This window comes from Fusarium verticillioides, chromosome 5, assembly GCF_000149555.1.
Source record: "Fusarium verticillioides 7600 chromosome 5, whole genome shotgun sequence".
NCBI classification, from domain to species: domain Eukaryota; kingdom Fungi; phylum Ascomycota; class Sordariomycetes; order Hypocreales; family Nectriaceae; genus Fusarium; species Fusarium verticillioides.
Genome location: NC_031679.1, coordinates 3553001 through 3571729, shown reverse-complemented (window position 1 = coordinate 3571729; position 18729 = coordinate 3553001). Strand labels below are relative to the sequence as shown.

Genomic DNA, 18729 nt, shown 5'->3' with positions numbered 1-18729 from the left:
TGGCTGTCACGTCCCACAGTTTTGTTTAAAGCCAGCAAAAATCGACATCTTTAATCAAGATTGTAAAGTATTAAAGCTTGGGACCAATAGATGTATCACTTATAAACGGAAATAAGTCGCATTTAGAGAAGACTGGTTTACCAAGCAAGAAATAGCCAAGGTACAGGGTAGCCTCTTCCTGATAGGAGCTGTCCAATGATAGCTGCCATGATTCAGACACTGACTTAGTAATCATCAAAGCTACAATCATCGTCCAAGGTTAGCATCATTCAACTGAACATCACGACGGCCAATTCGTCCTGCAAACCACTTTAGCACGACACAGATCACCGTCAATCAAAATGGCGCACCTCAGTAGGTCAAATAGAGACCAAGAATTTCAGACCCTGCTAACCGCTCCTGTACAGATGTCAAGCCGGACCCGGCCTACCTCAAATATGCTGGTGCGTGACTTCTCCCCGATCTCGACGGCAACACCCTCGACTCGAGTGCATCCTGACAATGTGAATAGCTATGATGAAGACGCGCCATCACTACTTCCGATGGACGCCCCGAACTGCCCGGCTCACCTTCACCTACGTGGCTGTGGTCCCCGCCATCATGGGCTACATCGCCTACAGCACCGACGTAAGTCAAGGAATAGGCAACGCGACGACCACCGAAATGCTGACAAGTGAAGGGACTTTGGGATTTCCGAGCGAAGCGAAAGGGCGACCTCATCTACGAGAAATAAACCAGCCAGGCATTGGAGTGTTGAGATGTGTACATATAAAGCACCCGGATTGGGATAGAGCCCATGGTAGGGATTCAATTGAACCGAGGTCAACAATGAACGAGTGGTCGCCGAGATTGTGATATGTTTGATGAATTGAATGGAAAATGGGTATAATCGAAGTGACGCTATCAAATTAAGCACTGGGCGTCTGTTACCACCTCGCTCTGCCTCTCGATCGCCCACTAGAGGTGTCCGGTAACCTTTCGCCTCTTCTCCAATCGCCCATGGGAAAATCTCCCCCGACATCATCTCTCCAGCCAGCTCGTCCCCCTCTCGAGCTCCTCCGCCCAGAACCGTGATCTCGACCTCCCCGGTGAACCCCTCGGACTTCATGTGGACCCGAAGCCTGCTCCCTTCGCACGCTTGAAGCGGGCGCCACTGAGCCATCCGAGAGTGGTGGTAATATTGCGCAAGTGATGTAGTCGCCAACTACAAATCGACAATCGCTCAGTGTCTTGGTTTTGTCGTCACTGCCTCTTGTTGTGCCATCCATGGGAATATCACCAGATGTGTCTGCTGCGGAACCACCACCCAGTACAATGCTGCCGAGGTCCTTAACCCCGTATTTAGGGGGAGAATTTGCGACTGCGGAGGTGTTTCGAAGGTCTGGAAATACCAACTGGAATACAAGACGACATCCCACAGAGGGCGAAGGCAACGCCGACTTTTTGGCGCCTGCAAGTTCCAGAGCTAACTCGTTCAGAGTACAGTCTGACCATGTATACACAGGTATATGTGGCGGCAAACTATGCGACTCAAATTCATCTGGCCTAGAAGTAATGTTGTTAACTTGTTGTGATCTAACGCCATCTATATTGGAACGGGTCATATGTACCTGTGAAGGGATCCTGTACGATAGAAGAGATGCAGCAAGAAAGGTGTTGTATCGTCGCGTAGTGATCTTTCTGGAGAGGAAGACATCTTATGAGACTGAAAAGGAGGGAAAAAAAGGAAAATTGTAAGACTCTGTTATTATGGTAAGGTTTCGTTGTTGAAGTTACGAATGATGAGAGGCATCACTATAGTGTCCAAATTAACCGATCTATATCCGCTTAAACCATCATGACTTCGCGCTCCATCAACAAATTGTGAACTCTTACCATTTACAGACTGCGACAACGAATTTCTGAACGCTGAGTGGCACAATCCTGGCAATTTCCCAACAAAAATCAAACGCCAATTCGAATATTGGATCGAGGCTCCTAGGAAACACCAACACGTCGATCGAAACGCTGTCCAATCTACACCATGGATTTCGCGGCGCTGATGAACAAAGAGCTCTCAAAGAGCAAGAAGAGCTCCGGCAGCGAGGAAAAGAAGTACTTGAAACGTTCAGAAATTGAGGCGCAAAGAAAAGAAGCATACCTCGCCGAACAAAAAGCCCTCGAGGCCGAGCGACAAGCCAAAGCAGCCGCGAAGCGCAAACGAGAGGAAGATGCTGCCGCCGAGAACGCCGCCCGCGAGGAGAAGCGTCGCAGACTGGCCGAAGATATGCGCAAAAGGCGAGAAGAGCAAGAAGCTGAAGAAGAACGCGCCCGGAGGAAGCGACTCGGTTTGCCAGAGCTGGTCAAGGCCAAGAGTGAAGACGTTGAGGATGGTGTGCATGCCAGCGAGGATATACCAGAGGAGGAGCTCGTTGAAAAGTTGAGGGGGCTTGGCGAACCGGCTGTATTGTTTGGGGAGAATCACTCTGCGAAATTGAGACGATATCGCAAGTTGACGACAGTCATGACCAAGGGCCCTATACCGACAACGTTAGAACTCGTGGATGAGAAGGATATGAAGGTGACCACTGAGCTACCGAAAGACAAGGAAGGCAGGAAGTGGCTATTTCGACAACTGGCAAGCTACTTTACGATGGTTCTTACAGAGTACGAGCGAGCTATGGAGGCTGAGAAGCGTGATACGAGTGCCAGCAAAACGGCATATAATGCCATGGTACAGACTCGAGAGAACATGAAACCAGTAAGTCATCCCTATGGTACGGAGACAAGATGTGTACTAACAACCTGCAGCTATTCCGCAAATTTGAGCAAGGCGAACTTGACGACGACATTCTCAAGCCTGTTACAGAAATCGTTCAAGCTCTTCAAGAGCGTCGTTACGTAGACGCCAACGATGGATATCTACGTCTGAGTATCGGAAAGGCAGCGTGGCCTATTGGTGTTACCATGGTAGGCATCCACGAGCGTAGCGCTCGCGAGAAGCTACATGATGGAGAGAAGGGTCATGTTATGGGCGATGAGGTTACCCGCAAGTATCTTCAGAGCATTAAACGCTGCCTGACCTTTGCGCAAGTTCGATGGCCGCCCACAGACTTGCGACAGTTGATGGGCTGAAGAATAGTATATAGCTGGAGGCAAGGGCTCGAACTTGATAATGATACCCCCCCTTGAACAAGAATAATTAAAACACATGCACAAGAACACTGGATAGAAATGATTGATTTTGAAGAATGCTCCTGACGCCTCATCTAATCTACTGCGGTGTAGTTCCATACCCATAAGTGGATAACCGTGATCAGGAATTCCTAACGCCTAGGCCGTAATGCGATATGCAGTCCATTGGTTCGGGTTGTGATACCCAGCTAGCCCTGCTTCTCGCCGGGGAAGTCGAAAAGGGGCAAAGCAAACAATATCATACCATTATGCACCGAAATTTCTAGCCCTCGACGGCGCCTGGTTGTCCCGGTGCTTTGCCCTCACCGTACCACTGCTCATCTATTCCACGGCCACCAAGACCAGATCCCTTTGCTCTACCTGCGACCTCAAGACCAGCGGCAATGAGGCTGATGCGACGGAGTCTCTCCTTGGCCTCCTCCTCGTACTGGGTAGCGACCTCAAGTGCCTGCTTCTGCATCTCAAGTCGTGGGTTGGGTTGGTCTGCAATGAGCAACTATAGAGAATCAGTATCTGGTCAAGATAGCAAAAGAAAGAGTTGCCTACCTGCTCCTTGATATCTAGACGGGCCTTGAGAATTCCTTCGCGGATCATAGATACGAGCTCCGTGTCGACTGACTCGCCTTCTTGCGCAAATGCTTGGTTCAAGCTCTCGAGAGTGACACATGAGAATGGTCTGAAGTACTGGACAATGCATTTTCTTCGGATCTGTGAGTAGAGGGCTGGGACATGGCGCTGTAGGTAGATGTCCAGGAGACAGTCGTTTCGAATGGACTCGAGGATAGCGAGGCAGCTTGAGTATCTACCGTTGACAAAAAGACTGATGGCCTTGCGGATGTGTGACTCGTGTTCTAGGAACGAGCGGAACGACTGGCTGTCCAAGACTCGAGCTTGAAGTTCATGTCTATCCATAGTCGCCAGGGTAAGGAGACCTCCGTAAACGGCAATGTCGTTTGGGCTAGCGATGTGGTTGTATTGCGCAGGCGGTATGGTGAAGTCGACTTGGAGAAAGTTGTAGGCTGCATCCTTGTAGTGCTTAAGGCCAAGGAGCGCAATACCGGAGACAAGTTTTGTGTATGGCTGGTATAAACGTTCCTCCTCACCACTCTGAACACCGACGATCTTACCTAGATTGTTCAAAACCATAGTCCAGTCGCGTCTAGCGATGTAGACATTCACGAGGTGGATGCCGCAATCGATAATGTGTTTGGTGGTGGTTACGTCCTGGCGCATGCGGTTGTACGCCTCGGCGGCTGCCTCTAAATATCCGGTCTTTTCAAAATGCAAACCCAAGTCCTCGTTTCCCATCTAATAAAGTTAGAAGGTTATATTCACAGAGCTTTGAGATTTTCACGCACTCGGATGCTCTCTTTGATCAAATTGTGTTTGTATTGCTTAAGCTGGGTTTCGAGCCGTGCAGCTTCCGTCTTGTTCTCGCGCTCGACTCTGTCGATCCATGCTTGATCTTTTTGGGCGTCGGGGTCGTCAGGAGCGGCGAGGCGAAGACAGCCCCAAGCGTCGACGTACAGGGCCACATCCGAGCCTTTCTTGATCTCGGCGATAGCAGCCTTGAGCGCGTCGATACAAAGTGGTACAGAGGACTTTCCAATGTGGATGAGGCGATCGATTCTTGTTCGCCCTAGATGAGCTGTTAGCGGGCACATCGAGATGGCACCGGCGGGATAGGATTGACTGACCGGCGTAATTCTGGATATAGAGATCGAGGTCGAGCTTTGGTTGTTCTAAAGATGAAAGTCAACACATGATTCGAGTCGCATCTTGAAGCCAGTGTTCACGGCAGCTTTGACGACACCAGCTCAACGTACCTTGGACAATGATGCCACCCGAGTTGCTCATATGGGCAAAGTAAGCCGCCAAGGGACTTGATTCGGACATTTCGAAGCTGTGCGTAGCTCGTACACACCCAGACACACCTATTAAACAATGTGGGATGGATATGAAGAGCTATGTAACTTGACGTGTGGTTTGGTGGATAGCAATCACTTGCTGCTAAGGTAGGCTACTAGGCTGCAGTGGGGTAAGACAAGGTGGGGGTATGCTCGGTGAGCGAGCAGCCAGACCGGGGCAACATGGGTCAACTTCGGTGAGCCAAGGTGAGAGTTTGGTGACGGTAAGTGGGGAGCCGACTCGGTCCCGAGTCTCCCATGACCCTCATCATCACTTCTTGGGTGCTGGCCATCAAAAAGAAGCTTTTCTGACTACAGTAAGGCTAGCCCTAGGTTTGACTCAGGACTTGGTGATGACGTTCTGCGACTTTTCCTGACAATCAATACGTATTTTGTACAAGTAACTTGCAGCTGGAGGCTTTCACGTACAGTTTTCTTCTGCCATGGCAATGGGATGTGCATATTGGTACGGAGTATCAGCAACATTCTAAAGCTGAGCGCTTGGATGGGTGTCCCAATGCAGCATTTCCGCTCTTCCATGAGGACAAAGTGAATGTGACATTCAGACCCGGGCAGGAAATAACCACCTGCCTAGTTGCGAACACTGTGAGCCCTTTTCGCCATTGAGTTAACGTTACGACGACGATCAACAGACCCTGAATTATCAGACAATCTAGACGATGTGCTGGAACATGGCTGCAGATGTTGTGACTGGCAGGGTAATGCTAGTTCCGGACATGTTAACTCTATTCAATTATAGTTGAGTTAGGTTGGGTTTGTCTAAGAGTTGATGTTTCTGGAAAAACAGATGTTGTTTAATGTTTATTTGGCTTAAGCAAGGCCTGATCAAGGTTGATTGAAACTTTGTCGAAGAGGTCAAAACAAAGCTTGAGCGCCAAGACCAATGCCAAGACTTGTTGCAACACAAATCTACGGCAGATAATTTTCAATCGCTCTCTGACCCGACTTTATCGGCCGAAGGAGATGCGTATTTTTGGACCAAAGAACCACGACGCTTTCAGCTTAGCGATGGGCCCCATAGAGCGATAGAGGCCACCGGCACCTTTTCCACCAATAGATCATGAAGCTGAAGTGAATCAGAACCGCGAAGACGCGAGAGGGCGGGCTGTCTGATTCGGCTGCGCCGTTTAGAGCTAGAGCCCAGGCAGGTCAGGGCACGGAGGAAACCCGGGTGAGAGCCGGAGATTGAGGTTAGGATCCATACATCCTGACATCCCATCCATCCCCATCCCCATCTCCATCCATTCTGTGCGTGTCAAGTTCGTTTTAGTTGCATGATGTCATGTCTAACGCACAGATTCTTCACCTGGTCGTCGTGATCATCTTCCCAATTCGATTCTCGGGTACGTGAAGAGGATTCGAATCACATTGCATGATGGCCGCTACCCAACATGCATGTGGCGCCTTGTTCTCATCTCATGCGTGGCGGGCCAGAAGCCACATGAATGGGGATCATCCCGTCCGTCAGCTTCCGTGACTCCCGGAGCCGATGCAATGGTTGTTTCTAAATCCAGTCAATATCAATTTGTACCTACTGTACTGTACCTACTAAGGCAGAATCAACACTCGCTCTGCATCTGCCATCTGACCATTTTGATTTTGGACCCTGCTTCTTATCGCAAACGCTACGGATTAAAGCATCTCTATTAGTGTTTGGTTTATCTTATGCTTGTCTGCGTTGCTGCAGCCTGGGTCACACTTCAGCCAGTGCATTAGACTAGACTCTCAATAAGGTATGAACAAAGTTGGAGCGGTCTACTGCTGTTGCGAATAGAGTTGACTGTGATTTTCATTGATCAACACGCAAATCTCAACGCTGTCAATCGACCCCCATACAAGATACCAGCAATGACGTTTGGTTCCTATCGTCAACACCATCTTCAATGGCTTTATCTCGCGATTCCGAGGCCCTCTGAGCCTGTCCTCCAGAGATTCTTGCCACGGCTGGATCAACGCAGATAACACGGAAACAAGACAAATCCCCACAAGATTATGCCGCTGAGGCTTAGGTTTGCCTAGTGCAGCCATTCACAAGCCTGCCCGGGCTAGGCCATGCAAGTCTCGTCAGAGTGGATTGGATTGGATGCGATCTAGCTGACGACAAGGTTGGTCCAGAGCGTTTTGCGTTTTTTGGGCGGTTCATTCATTACCCCTAGCAAGTTAGTGGGTGTCTTCCACTCCCAATTAGCGGGTGCTTAAAATTACTTCTGGGTACTGGTAGTGATACTCGCGACTCGAGGCGTTGGAACGGTACCAGACCGTAATCAATGGCGTAGTGGTTGTCTACACTCTGCCTACAGCAGCCAACAGCCCGTGGTCCCTGAAAGTTGTATGGGGTCTCATTTCACTGCTTCAATCAACGGCATCCATTGAAGAAAAGTGACGCTGGCCATCTTGAATCCGCCGGTGCGACAGCTTGTGCTTGCGCATACGACGGCGCTGAGCGGCCGGTTGGTCCCAAAAATGCAAAGGGGGTCTGTCCCTGAGACTGACTGCGAGTTTATTTTGCGGCCGCGCGGCTTTGGGGTTGATGGATGTATCCGTCCACTTGCAGGGCCCTGAGCAGTGGAGATGGCTTCTCTTTTCTAGAGGTCGCCGTCCCGTCATAGCCGTGATCCTGCTGTAGCTGCGCACGAGTTGGTACTGCAATGTGTTATTCGTGTTTCCAATTCCTTCTTGTTTGATGAGAAGAAGCACCGTCGAAGGAAAGCCCCGGTAGACCAGCCGCCGACGCGTTTTACGATGTGATAGTCTATTTGGGGGCATGGACCTGACTCACTTGGGCAATGCGCCAGGTAATAGTCTCCAGAGAATCTGGCCAAGTGTTGATGAGCAGCATCACAACGAGCTTCTGTAACTATTCACCGACGCAATGGGACACTATCGACGTTGCGCGCGTGGTTTCTCATGGAAGCCCACAGCACAACACAACACAACAGATGAGGCATGGAGATATGGAGATACTGTAGTAGGTAATTATCTCAAGACGAGGGGGGTTCTTTTGTAAGTCAGTGCAGTGACAGTGAGCAACTCAAAAAACCGGTACCTGTCTAAAAGGTATACTCTGGATCCAATGTCACCTCGCCTCCCTGCCCTGCCCTGGTAAACTTGAAGGCCGATCCCCCCTGCAGTAACCTACAAAAGGACTTTTAGAGGACAGTGCGACATTTCAGAAGCCGTCTTTTCCTTGAACCCTTCCCTCTCGGTCATTTCCCTTGGTAGAATTGCGCAACGCCGCAATGTGTGATGCACCAAAATGAGGTTCCTCAACCCGACATCGTGAGTTGATGGCGACAGAGATTAATATTCGTATTTTTATTTTATTTTATTTTGAGAATGTCTGAATAACCTCTCTTGCTTTCTGTTTCTTGGCTGGCCTAGCCGTACGGGTTATTTCACGGCTTTTACACCCGCAACCTTAACTCAATATCCCTTGCTCTAGGTCGTATTGAAAACATCAAGCTTTCAGTCTCTTGACGCGTCCGCAATCTCTCCAATTGCCGTTCTTCCTTTTCATACTCGTCGCTTAGAGTGCAGCGGTTTCACGGCGACAGTCATTCTTGGGCCATTGGAAATCCGTCGAAATGACATTGCGTGTCTCGTGCTGGGCTGCTCCCCAAGGTGCCCATGCCACTCATTCATCCACTGGTGTTTGATTTTACTTGGCTTCAACTCTTGGCTCGACATGTTTTGTGCCTTGGTATCGCTTGGCACCAGAATCACCCAGCCTTTGTGTCTCATCATCCCTTTGGCAACTCTTGTTTGCCAGCCGTGGGTCTTGGTAGAATCTTAGCATCTGCCACCGTCTCTTTGGAGACCTGAATATTACCCTCAAAGGTGGCCTCACCTATCGTATCTGCATCCTCTCACTAGTCACCTAAGATGAAGACATGAGCGCGAAAGACCGAGTGACCAGACTGTACCGTGCTGATAATACGGTATCAAGTACCGTTGTAATTGGCTCCGCTCAAGGACCCCGATCCAAAGCTCCAAAAGGCCAGCCCAGGCCCGGGCAGGTTCAGACTCAGACTGGACTGAGAGTCTGAGACTCAGGTCCTTTTGGAGAGCCCGTTCGAGTTACCGTCTCTAGCATCTCCACCTCTTTCGTTGTTCTCCCCTCTCTCGTTCGCTCTCGTTCGCTCACCCCGTTTCGTTCGTAGGTTACCTAACTACTGTCTGTACCTGTTGTCGTGAGCTGCTGTAGTATTGTTGCTTGTACTGGGCTTGTTACTCTCCTGTTGTTGCTCAAGCCAAACCAAACCGAATCATCTGTACCCGCCTCGGTCGCGAAACCCGCCCGCTACAACTACCTACTCATCCCTTTCTCTTTGACTTGGAACAGTTTAGTCCCTTCTGGCCCAGTCCATACCCAGTTCAGTTCAGTTAGGTTCCGTCAAGTCCAAGTCAAGTCAGTGCAGTGCAGCACGCTACGGAACGGTACTTGCTACGACAGGCTATCCCCCGTCTATTGCCCAACACCAGCGCCAGCGCCAGAACCAGGGCAGCACTCACTCTCAGTCTCAGACTCTCTACCAGGACGCTCCCCCCATCATCACCATCTCATTTCAGTCTTGGATACCTACCTACCTTACTCTTCTATTTCTATTCTTGACCCTGCCATTTTCTTCGCGGGAACTTTAACTGAATTTTCTTGAACGCTGATGGCCTAGGCCGTGAGTCTTGGGGGCGATTGGGATATGGGCTACCACTTGCCTCACAACTTACGCTTGCGACCCTGCAACAACTGCATCTGCAATTCATTCACTCTGTAGTCCCTTTTACTCTCTTCGACTCTTCTCGACTGCCCGCTTCAATCAATTCCCAGTTCTGCCGCACGGCGGCGGCGACAACGACGACGACATTTCCTTTCTCGTTTTCCTCTCACAATAATAACCTGCTCGTTATTTCCTTTTCTCCGTGGCCAAGAGGCCTATTAACTGGTGAGTGAAAACCTGCAACATCAATCACCCGCCCGTCGGCTCTCCCCGTTGTTCCTTGGCGACTCAGCGTTGTCCCCCCGAACTCACCTCCTCTTCTCTACCTGGCATTCACATCAACATTGTCTGTTGCGCTGTATCCTTACAAGGAAACCGTCCCATCTGCGAGTTCAATCGGCGATGGGGCCCTAGCCTTTGCCAAGACACTCCAAATTTCATACCCCGATCGCCTTATCCCCTCAAGTCACCAATGTCGAGTAGTTAACTCCATGGTCCTTTGCTAATTCAATCAAGTTCGACATGCCTCCGGACGTCGGTGACAACGACGCTGGCCAGTCGGCTCACGACTGGCACGATGATGCTCCGTCGCCATCAGCGAGCATCAAGTCCGACAATGATCTTGACGAAGACGGCAACCCACAACCCGGCGCGTCATCCCAACCGATTCAGAAGCGACGACGAGTCACGCGCGCATGCGATGAATGCCGACGGAAGAAGATTAAGTGTGACGGCAAGCAACCATGCACGCACTGCTCTGTCTATAGTTATGGTACGCGGCTTCTATCTGATTTATCGCTCAATCGCTTGTTCTTATACACTTTAACCCTCATATTGGAAAACGACGCGGTGGCTGACCGTTACATGCAGAATGCACGTACGATAAACCTTCAAACAGGAGAAGAAACCCGGCCCCACAGTACATCGAAGCCTTGGAAAGTCGACTACAACGCGCCGAGTCTCTACTTCACAAATTTATGCCCGATGTCGACCTGGCCGACCCGAATCTTGATCCAGCAATTCAGCAGGAATTCCGCAATCGCGAAAATGCTCGTGCCCAAGCCTCCAAGGCTCGACAGCCTCCTCCACCACCCCAGCCTGAGCATAATGAAGCCCATCTGACTTCAATGATCGATTCCGTCGGCCAACTTGATATCGATGAGAAGGGAAGTTTGGAATTTCACGGCAACTCCTCCGGCGCTGTGTTCTTGAAACGTATGAAGGATCATTTCCGAGGACTGCTTGGCTCGTCTTCGAAAGCGCCGTTTCTGCCTCGTGCCGAACGACCGGCTGGTCTGGAGTCGCCCTCATTATCATCGGTCGGAACACCCTTCTCAGCAGTTTCAAGCTACCCAGAACTCCCGCCAAAGGACGTTGCCCGGAAGCTGTGCTATTATTCCCTCAGCTGCGCGACATGTCTCGTTCGAATCCTTCACGTTCCCACTTTCTACGAGCAAATGGACAAGATCTACGAACGACCACTAGACAATCTAACCAAGGATGAAACACAATATCTTGGACTATTATTCTCCGTCATGTCTCTTGGGTGTATGTACAACAATCTCGACGATAACGACCCAGGAAGCATGCCCTATCAAGATGCGACGGAAGAGGGTCTCAAATACTACAATGCTGCGCGATCAGTGCTACACGACGTCACCGATTGCCGCGACCTCATTTCATTACAAGCTCTTCTATTTATTATTCTTTTCCTCCAAGCAACCTCGAATCTCAGCAGCTGCTATTCTTTCGTTGGTATTGCACTGCGCTCGTCACTCCGAATAGGCCTTCATCGACATTTGCAGCATGAAAAAATCGATCCCATTGAGCAGGAAGTCCGGAAACGTGTGTTCTACGTGGTCCGACAAATGGATATTTATGTTTCTACATTACTTGGCTTTCCTCTCCTCCTTAACGTGGACGATATCGATCAGCCATTCCCCTTGGAAGTTGATGACGAGTTTATTACACACACTGGAATTTTGCGACCACCGCCTGGATCACCATCTTTCTTCCAAGCGTTCAACGCTCATTCAGAGCTCATGGAAATTTTGGCAAAGGTCACGAAATACGTCTATCCAACGAAGGGATTGGGCCAGACCGTTACAAAAGAGAACAAACCTGCCTCAACCTATCTAATTAGTTATGGCCGCATCAAGGAAATTGAAGCTGAGCTTCATTCCTGGTTTGAAAGGCTACCCCAGCATTGGCGCCCAAGCGGTGAGGGGCCAATTGAGACCGTTCGGTAAGTGCGGCAATGATGTATTTGAAGATGTTATAGGGCATTACTAACCAAGGTGATAGAATCCGTCATTTGTTGAGATTTGCCTATGCACATGTCCAACTGGTGCTATACCGACCCTTCTTGCACTACGTCTCTCCTCGTTTGAGTCAAGGAGGCAAGGTCGATGAGCTATCATATGCTTGCGCAGCCGCGGCCATCAGCGTCTCTCGTAACATTGTGCACATTGGATTGGAAATCCGCAAACAGCGGGTTCTCAGTGGACCGTACTGGTTCATGCTGTACACTGAGTTCTTTGCCGTCCTATCCCTTGTGTTCTATGCTACAGAAAACCCTGAGAAACCTGGTTCTGGCGAGGTTTTAGCAGATGCTCGAGCTGGAAGACAAATGATTGCAGCCCTGGCAGAGAAGAGCATGTCCGCCGAACGAGTTACCAGTGCCCTCAAGGTATGGCCCAAAAGATCGAACTCGAGTGATTTTACTGACGTTGCTGAAACAGGCTTTATTCGATCAATTACCAGAGCAATTGGATGCTGGAGCGATACGACAAGCCCCTTCAAAGAAGAGACCCGCCCCTACAGGACGGCCTTCTTCTGTTTCGTCTCATCACACTCCAATTCCCGCAAGCATGTCCTCCATAGGAACGACAGATTTCACTCGTGCAAGTCAGATGTCAACAAGCTCGTATCCTACGACCTTGTCCCAAGGAACAATGGATCTGCCCGGAGGAGGCATGACAGCCTTCCAAGATAACACTTTCTCAGCCAATTTTGGTGATTTCATGTCTCCCGATTTGCAGCGAAGCACCCCAGAGTCGACCAGCAGCGCAGCGACAAGTACTCAGCGCTATCCATACACAGGGCAGCAAATGGGTATGCACAACCCCGTCAACAAACTCGACTCGCTCATGTTCCCGTCTGAGGATCCTTTTGCCTATCCAAACCAACCTATGATGGAATTGGGATTCCCGGGCAAGACAGACCAGCCCACCACTATGGGAGACCAGAACCAAGATATGCAACTCTTCTTGACTGGAACTTTCGACGATGTGGAAAGCCAGATCTTCGGACAACCACCGCCCTACATGATGCACCAGCAGGGTCAGCCCATGATGAGTGCACCAGGCCACCAACCTATGTTTGCCAATCCATCAGCCATAATGGGAATGCAGCCCGGTCAACCGATGATGCAACAACGGCGGCCAGTGTCACAAACGCACGCGATTCATCAAGGGCACGCCATGTCAAACCGACGAGCGCACGCACAACGGCATCAAGAAAGGCAAATACAACAAATGTTTACGGAACAGGGCATGCAGGCGGATTGGGGAGGCTTCTTTGGCTCTGGAAGAGGAGGATTCCAAGGAATGTAACGGTCGCTCCATTTGATACCCACTCATGATACGGGAGGACGGAAAGCGCGCGAGGCGTCGGCTAGTGATTTTCATCTTGATTTTTATTTCATGGGAGAAGCGATTTTGATTTGGAACGGAGTGTTTGGACTGTTAAAGGGGCTAGGATACCACGGTTGAAGAGTATGGGAAAGGAATGATCGCGTTTTTAGATATGGCCAATGCACATAGACGGCGGCTTGAACTGGTGTACATTTGGACAAACATTGGATTGTCTGTTGAGGTTGAAGACGAAGATGAAGTGGGTGTGAACAGATGAGGGAGGGAAGCTGAATGAAAGGTGTAGGATCACGGAAAAGAAGACTACTTGTTAGCACTGCAATGAATTCAGCTTTGAATATACATTCATCCAATTGTAATGAGACTTGCCACCATGCATATGAAACACTGAAAGTGGTTGACTTGAGTATCATATGTGCCCTTTATATATTGCTTGGCTCGGAGATACGAGATCTATCAGCCACTGAAGCAAATATTTGCGGTTACAAGATCGGATCGTCCCGCAATCTAATCTACGGAGTCCTCAACAAATCCACGGCGGCGGACTAAAAGCGTCTCATTATTGGATCTGGTTGCGTCATGAAATGGATGAATTAGTGCAGTTGGGCTTAGAAGGCTTATAAGGGCGTTATCGGGAGGTTACGATACGCTGTGGCCACTCCCGATGAGCACCCCAAGGAAGCGATACGGGGGAGACTGTGGCTGACTGATACTGTAACTCCAACTGTACCTTAACTGCAACTGTAGCTTGCCTTAGTACCTGGCTTTAGTGTATGTGTTATCACATGAAACTTGAAGCTTCCCTCTCTTCTCAATAAACAACACAGAATCTTGAGCAACTCTCTTTGTCCGTTCGGCCCTATTTTAACACGCTCGTTCAATCCTGCGTACGAATCAACAAGGCTGTACTGTACTGTACTGTATTTATAGTGCACGCAGATGGCACCGCCGATAACGCCGCCGAAGCCCGTCTGCGGGGAGCAGAGGCCTCAAGCACGTGAAAGAAGGTCAATGAGCTACGAGTTTGTGCTTGAGGATGAATTTGACGCGCTGTGAGTTGGTCTTGGACTCCTATGCCCTTATTGATGTGGTGTAATGCTCAGATCACTGACTGGGGCTTCGTGGTAGATGTGTTGAGGTGAAGAAGAGTGACGATGACTGCGGCGGTAAAAGCAGCAGTGGTAACAAGTATCCCGGTATGTTCCAAGAAGCTCTGTCTTGAGAACCAACGAATACTGACATACCGTGAAGCAAAACTACATGCGCGTAAGGTCGTCAAAGAGCTCGGCGTTACTGATGGACTCATCTATCTTCCCGGCGAGCCTACACGCCTCTATGAGGACTCAGACCAGTCGCCTCCTTTCAAGCAACGCAGATAGTATGCTACACAGTCCCTATGAAGAAGATTTACTAATAAAAATACAGCTTCTACTACATGACTGGCGTTGACTTTCCCGACTGTGCCGTTACTTACGAAATCGCCATGGATCGTCTCACCCTCTGGATCCCTTACGCTGAGCCGCGACAGGTCTTGTATCATGGTCCAACTCCTGACGCAGCAGAGGCTATGCGCAAATATGACGTCGATGATGTTCGATATACTGCTCAGCTGTCCAAATTCCTTCATGGCCAACTTCGTCCTGAGAAGACTCTCTACGTCCTTCATTCTGATCAGGCTCCTAAGTTAACTGATCGACCACGTGGACAGACTCAGATCAACTGCTCCAAGCTGCGACCTGCCATGGATGAGGCCCGTGTAATCAAGACGGAATATGAAGTTGCACTCATCCGTCGCGCTTCACGTATCTCTGCCGCTGCTCATCGTGCTGTGGCTGAACGTCTCCTTACTATGCGCAATGAGCAAGATGTCGAGGCGGTTCTCCTTGCCGCCTGTACTTCACGTGGTGCTCACGCCCAGGCCTATCCTATTATTGCTGGTGCTGGTGTCAATGCTTCGATTCTACATTACGGAGCCAACAACCAGCCTCTTGAGGGCAAGCAACTGATCGTTGTCGATGCTGGTTGTGAGTACCAATGTTACGCCAGCGACATCACCCGTACTCTCCCTGTCAGTGGTTCCTTTTCTAAGGAAGCCTCTGCTATCTATTCTATTGTGCAGCGCATGCAGGAAGAGTGCATAGCACGTGTTCGACCCGGCACTGTTTACTACGAACTTCAGCTTCATGCCAGCGATGTGGCTCTCCAAGGCCTGCGCAAGTTGGGTCTTCTGAAGGGCAACTTTGAGGAGATTCAAAAGGCGGGAACTGTCGCTGCTTTCTTCCCCCACGGTCTCGGCCATCATGTTGGTCTTGAGGTCCATGATGTCACTGGCTATGAGCGTCTCTTGATGAGAGATAACTTCCACGTCGAAGGTGGTAAGCGTGAGATGGTAACTGCTACGGCTTTGGTGGCCATGCATCGTATGGCTTCGTCTTCCCCGCCCACAAAGCCAAGACAGGCTCTTCAACCCAATATGATTGTGACAATTGAGCCAGGAATGTGAGTACTATACCTCCTTCGAAATTGAAGTCCATGAGCTAATTTATCGAAGCTACTTCTGCCGTCCTTTTATTGAGGGATACTTCCTGAACAACCCGTCACATGCCAAGTTCATTAACAAAGACCTTCTCGAGACATACTATCCAGTTGGTGGTGTTCGCATCGAAGATGACATCCTCGTCACACCCGGTGGCTATGAGAACTTGACCTCTGCTGCCCCCAAGGGCGACGAGATGCTTGATGTGATCAACGGCAGCTTTGAGAAGATTTGATGACGATATGAATGCCTGCATTTGGTTATGAAACTATCGGCGAGCAAGGCGAGCGAGTCTGAAATGTTTAGTGTTTGAATGCGTGGATAGTTAGTTACAGGTGGTCTGGGAGTGGTCTAATGGCATGAGTATATGGTCCAAGTGATGAGAATGAGTCCTGGATACATAGTCTTTCAGATTTGCAATATTGATTTATGATTTTTTCTAATCATCATACTCATTTCTTTTGCTAACATAAAAACTCTCCCATGTACACACGGCTCATGCATCTAATTTACAAAGCACTGCAATCAATACCAAGGAACAAGACGTGAAGTCAAACCTCACTATCCAAATACAACTTCTCCCTTGAATCCGTAATCCCCCTCTTTTTAGCCTTTCTTCATGAGTTTACAGGTACTTCTTGGGCATGGATGAGCGTCGTTTCTTGTAAACTACATAAGCCGCAACGAGAAGACCCTGTGTTCCAAGAAAAACAAAGATAAGGAAGCGGTGACCAGGAGTCTTGGCCATGACGGTCTCTGACAAAGAGTTATGGTGGTCAGAAAGCGTGTCCTTGAAGGTACGCTCGGTGGACTGCAGCTTGCGGTTGAGTTCCTTTCGGAGACCCTGGATATCCTTCTCGAGCTCCAAGACACGGCTGTGCAGAGCAGTGATATCGTCGAGCTTACGCATATCAGCACGGAGCTGGCCAATCAGGGTAGTCAAGTCCTCGTGGCGCTTCTCGTCCTGCTGCTGATGGCGTGAGGAGGTGCGCTGCAGGGAGGCGAGCTGGTGGTTTGTGTTCTGGAGGCGGTTATGCAGATCCATGAACTGAGCCTTGGAAGTCTGGAAAATATCGGGATCTTCATCTGCGTACTCGCCGTCGTTTCGCTTGTTGTTACTGTTGGAGGTGTCCCTGACGGGTGGAACACGCTGGTTCTGATTCTGATTCTGGCCCTGGTTTTGGTTTTGGTTCTGCTTAGGAGGGTCACGAACAGAACCACTGTCGCTGTTATCAGCCATGACAACCATCTTGAAGACCTCAAAAGAATCAGGGTTATCAGGGGTAGCAGCAGTGACACCAAACTGATAGCCTGTGGGAATGCTGAACTTGTCTGACTCGAAGCACAGGTTACCATCCAACTCAACACGGAATGTCCTGGCGGTCTGTCGAAGCTTGACCTGCGAAGGTCGGCCGAGATTGCGGTAGTTGTAAGGGCAGTGGCCGAACGAGAGCTCATCGACATTGCTTTGTCTCGAGTAATCGGTGTTTCCATCGTTCAAGAAACCTCGAACCATACCGCCGGAACCACCAGAAGTATCGATAACCAGAGCCAAACCGTCGAACTTTCCGACAGTGTAGATGCTTCCAGAGCCGATCGTAGCAGGACCGTTGCGAACAAGCCAGATGTTGAGGTTACCACGGCCACGATCAGGACCGTTGGCTCGGAAGTCAACATCGGCGATCCATTGGTTGCGAAGTAAAGGCTGCTGGCCCCAGACGGCACCTCGTTGGTTACCAGGAGCAAGAGGTGTCAAGATAATTCGGTTTGAGAGAACCTCGGGCGTGTTGGGGTTGCCTTGGACAGCAAAGTTGGGGATCTGTCCACGAGCTTCGGGTGGGCTTATCCTATAGACGCAGCATGGGTTAGCAACGTTGGATCCCTGGACAGTGAGTGCAGTACCACAAAAGTACAAAAAGGTAGAACAAACCTTCCAGCATGGCCAAAACTGAGTTCACTGATGAGATACTGAGCCTGTGACAGGCTTGCTGCCAGCAGCGCAGCCAAAGAGAAAGAGACCCTCATAGCAGCGTAAAGATGGATGCAGATGGGGACCAAAAGACGAAATAAGAAGGATAGAACAATATTCCAACCGCAGACAAGACAAAGACTAGACAAGACAAGACAAGACACCTGCACAAGGACGGACTCACTCTCCTTTTTCCCAAGTTCGGGTCACGGAAAAAAACGAGCTCGGGAAGTTGAATGAAATGAGCCGAGTTGGTGGATGCAAGGCTGAGGTCTAAGGACACTTTGCACTATGCAGCCCCTGGAACAAGCGTATACCGTACGTACTTGGTGGTTGGAGTTTAGAGCGGGGGTTCACTATAGACCAACGATAAAGAATCAACCATGGAGCTCTGAAAGACACAATAACGAGGCATGTAACAGAAGAATTAAGATAACAAGAGAACAAAGAATCTATCAGTCCATACTAAAGCACAACGAGGAAGAAGGAAGAGTCTCACGGGCAACAGGCATTGGCTTGATAAAGCCACATGCGATTATTCAACTCAGCCTTGAAAAGGGTTTTGTGGCGCAACCTAAGTTAACTGGAGCAGCGTGGCTTGATGATGCCCAGTAAAGAGCATCATTGGTGGATTTGTTAGCTACCTACCTAAAGAGATGGAAGCTGGCGAAAAGAGCTCGGGCCGTCGGTAGCTTCAAGGAGAATACGGTGAACCCCTTTCTAAGTGTTTTGAGATTGTGTGATATAATTGAAT

General features: G+C 49.7%; 8 protein-coding genes across 16 annotated transcripts; 4 read left to right on the top strand and 4 right to left on the bottom strand.

The window, feature by feature from the left end:
• Positions 1–341: 341 nt before the first annotated feature.
• Positions 342–733, top strand: FVEG_09211 (hypothetical protein; the record flags this gene model as incomplete). The annotated part of the gene is made up of 4 exons (XM_018898186.1): positions 342–354; positions 408–443; positions 512–627; positions 680–733. The coding sequence occupies 4 exons, from the start codon at positions 342–344 to the stop codon at positions 731–733; spliced, it is 219 nt and encodes a 72-aa protein (XP_018756024.1).
• Positions 546–1766, bottom strand: FVEG_16538 (hypothetical protein). The gene is made up of 2 exons (XM_018905786.1): positions 1611–1766; positions 546–1545 (listed from the first exon to the last, which is right to left on the bottom strand). The coding sequence occupies exons 1-2, from the start codon at positions 1694–1696 to the stop codon at positions 927–929; spliced, it is 705 nt and encodes a 234-aa protein (XP_018756023.1). The 5' UTR covers positions 1697–1766; the 3' UTR covers positions 546–926.
• Positions 1767–1854: 88 nt separating this feature from the next.
• FVEG_09210 (hypothetical protein) lies at positions 1855–3231 on the top strand. Its single transcript, XM_018898185.1, has 2 exons — positions 1855–2740; positions 2791–3231. Exons 1-2 carry the CDS (start codon positions 2024–2026, stop codon positions 3112–3114), a joined length of 1041 nt encoding a protein of 346 aa, XP_018756022.1. The 5' UTR covers positions 1855–2023; the 3' UTR covers positions 3115–3231.
• Positions 3202–6073, bottom strand: FVEG_09209 (hypothetical protein). 3 transcript variants are annotated; one of them, XM_018898183.1, is made up of 6 exons: positions 5511–6073; positions 5001–5448; positions 4872–4916; positions 4533–4813; positions 3721–4482; positions 3202–3670 (listed from the first exon to the last, which is right to left on the bottom strand). In XM_018898183.1, the coding sequence occupies exons 2-6, from the start codon at positions 5068–5070 to the stop codon at positions 3437–3439; spliced, it is 1392 nt and encodes a 463-aa protein (XP_018756020.1). In that variant the 5' UTR covers positions 5071–5448; positions 5511–6073; the 3' UTR covers positions 3202–3436. The 3 variants fall into 3 exon arrangements, with proteins under 3 accessions (XP_018756020.1, XP_018756021.1, XP_018756019.1); XM_018898184.1 differs by having other exon boundaries at positions 5001–5442; positions 5511–6070; XM_018898182.1 differs by having other exon boundaries at positions 5001–6070.
• A 529-nt stretch (positions 6074–6602) lies between these two features.
• Positions 6603–8095, bottom strand: FVEG_16537 (hypothetical protein). Of its 5 annotated transcripts, none has more exons than XM_018905783.1 (3): positions 7800–8095; positions 7308–7745; positions 6603–7254 (listed from the first exon to the last, which is right to left on the bottom strand). In XM_018905783.1, exons 1-2 carry the CDS (start codon positions 7866–7868, stop codon positions 7455–7457), a joined length of 360 nt encoding a protein of 119 aa, XP_018756016.1. In that variant the 5' UTR covers positions 7869–8095; the 3' UTR covers positions 6603–7254; positions 7308–7454. The 5 variants fall into 5 exon arrangements, with proteins under 5 accessions (XP_018756016.1, XP_018756018.1, XP_018756014.1 ...); XM_018905785.1 differs by having other exon boundaries at positions 7882–8095; XM_018905781.1 differs by having other exon boundaries at positions 7308–8095.
• A 992-nt stretch (positions 8096–9087) lies between these two features.
• FVEG_09208 (hypothetical protein) lies at positions 9088–13842 on the top strand. 2 transcript variants are annotated; one of them, XM_018898180.1, is made up of 5 exons: positions 9088–10042; positions 10334–10589; positions 10688–12062; positions 12122–12506; positions 12559–13842. In XM_018898180.1, exons 2-5 carry the CDS (start codon positions 10340–10342, stop codon positions 13429–13431), a joined length of 2883 nt encoding a protein of 960 aa, XP_018756012.1. In that variant the 5' UTR covers positions 9088–10042; positions 10334–10339; the 3' UTR covers positions 13432–13842. The 2 variants fall into 2 exon arrangements, with proteins under 2 accessions (XP_018756012.1, XP_018756013.1); XM_018898181.1 differs by lacking the exon at positions 9088–10042 and having other exon boundaries at positions 10079–10589.
• Positions 13843–14206: 364 nt separating this feature from the next.
• FVEG_09207 (hypothetical protein) lies at positions 14207–16529 on the top strand. Of its 2 annotated transcripts, XM_018898178.1 has the most exons (5): positions 14207–14522; positions 14599–14666; positions 14722–14848; positions 14896–15969; positions 16022–16529. In XM_018898178.1, exons 1-5 carry the CDS (start codon positions 14410–14412, stop codon positions 16239–16241), a joined length of 1602 nt encoding a protein of 533 aa, XP_018756010.1. In that variant the 5' UTR covers positions 14207–14409; the 3' UTR covers positions 16242–16529. The 2 variants fall into 2 exon arrangements, with proteins under 2 accessions (XP_018756010.1, XP_018756011.1); XM_018898179.1 differs by having other exon boundaries at positions 14207–14666.
• FVEG_09206 (hypothetical protein) lies at positions 16397–18478 on the bottom strand. The gene is made up of 2 exons (XM_018898177.1): positions 17937–18478; positions 16397–17853 (listed from the first exon to the last, which is right to left on the bottom strand). Exons 1-2 carry the CDS (start codon positions 18029–18031, stop codon positions 16632–16634), a joined length of 1317 nt encoding a protein of 438 aa, XP_018756009.1. The 5' UTR covers positions 18032–18478; the 3' UTR covers positions 16397–16631.
• Between the last annotated feature and the right edge of the window lie 251 nt (positions 18479–18729).

Excerpts from the sequence above, each read along its gene's own strand:
- FVEG_16538 (XM_018905786.1), bottom strand. The coding sequence starts at position 1,696 with ATGTCTTCCTCTCCAGAAAGATCACTACGCGACGATACAACACCTTTC. Across the intron at positions 1,546-1,610 it reads CGTACAGGATCCCTTCACAG|GCCAGATGAATTTGAGTCGC; the intron begins GTACATATGACC and ends CATTACTTCTAG.
- FVEG_09210 (XM_018898185.1), top strand. The coding sequence starts at position 2,024 with ATGGATTTCGCGGCGCTGATGAACAAAGAGCTCTCAAAGAGCAAGAAG. Across the intron at positions 2,741-2,790 it reads CTCGAGAGAACATGAAACCA|CTATTCCGCAAATTTGAGCA; the intron begins GTAAGTCATCCC and ends AACAACCTGCAG.
- FVEG_09209 (XM_018898183.1), bottom strand. The coding sequence starts at position 5,070 with ATGTCCGAATCAAGTCCCTTGGCGGCTTACTTTGCCCATATGAGCAAC. Across the intron at positions 4,917-5,000 it reads GGGTGGCATCATTGTCCAAG|AACAACCAAAGCTCGACCTC; the intron begins GTACGTTGAGCT and ends TTTCATCTTTAG. Across the intron at positions 4,483-4,532 it reads TGATCAAAGAGAGCATCCGA|ATGGGAAACGAGGACTTGGG; the intron begins GTGCGTGAAAAT and ends TAACTTTATTAG.
- FVEG_16537 (XM_018905781.1), bottom strand. The coding sequence starts at position 7,868 with ATGCCCCCAAATAGACTATCACATCGTAAAACGCGTCGGCGGCTGGTC.
- FVEG_09208 (XM_018898180.1), top strand. The coding sequence starts at position 10,340 with ATGCCTCCGGACGTCGGTGACAACGACGCTGGCCAGTCGGCTCACGAC. Across the intron at positions 10,590-10,687 it reads CTGCTCTGTCTATAGTTATG|AATGCACGTACGATAAACCT; the intron begins GTACGCGGCTTC and ends CGTTACATGCAG. Across the intron at positions 12,507-12,558 it reads GAGTTACCAGTGCCCTCAAG|GCTTTATTCGATCAATTACC; the intron begins GTATGGCCCAAA and ends TTGCTGAAACAG.
- FVEG_09207 (XM_018898178.1), top strand. The coding sequence starts at position 14,410 with ATGGCACCGCCGATAACGCCGCCGAAGCCCGTCTGCGGGGAGCAGAGG. Across the intron at positions 14,849-14,895 it reads CCTTTCAAGCAACGCAGATA|CTTCTACTACATGACTGGCG; the intron begins GTATGCTACACA and ends ATAAAAATACAG. Across the intron at positions 15,970-16,021 it reads GTGACAATTGAGCCAGGAAT|CTACTTCTGCCGTCCTTTTA; the intron begins GTGAGTACTATA and ends AATTTATCGAAG.
- FVEG_09206 (XM_018898177.1), bottom strand. The coding sequence starts at position 18,031 with ATGAGGGTCTCTTTCTCTTTGGCTGCGCTGCTGGCAGCAAGCCTGTCA. Across the intron at positions 17,854-17,936 it reads AGTTTTGGCCATGCTGGAAG|GATAAGCCCACCCGAAGCTC; the intron begins GTTTGTTCTACC and ends CTGCGTCTATAG.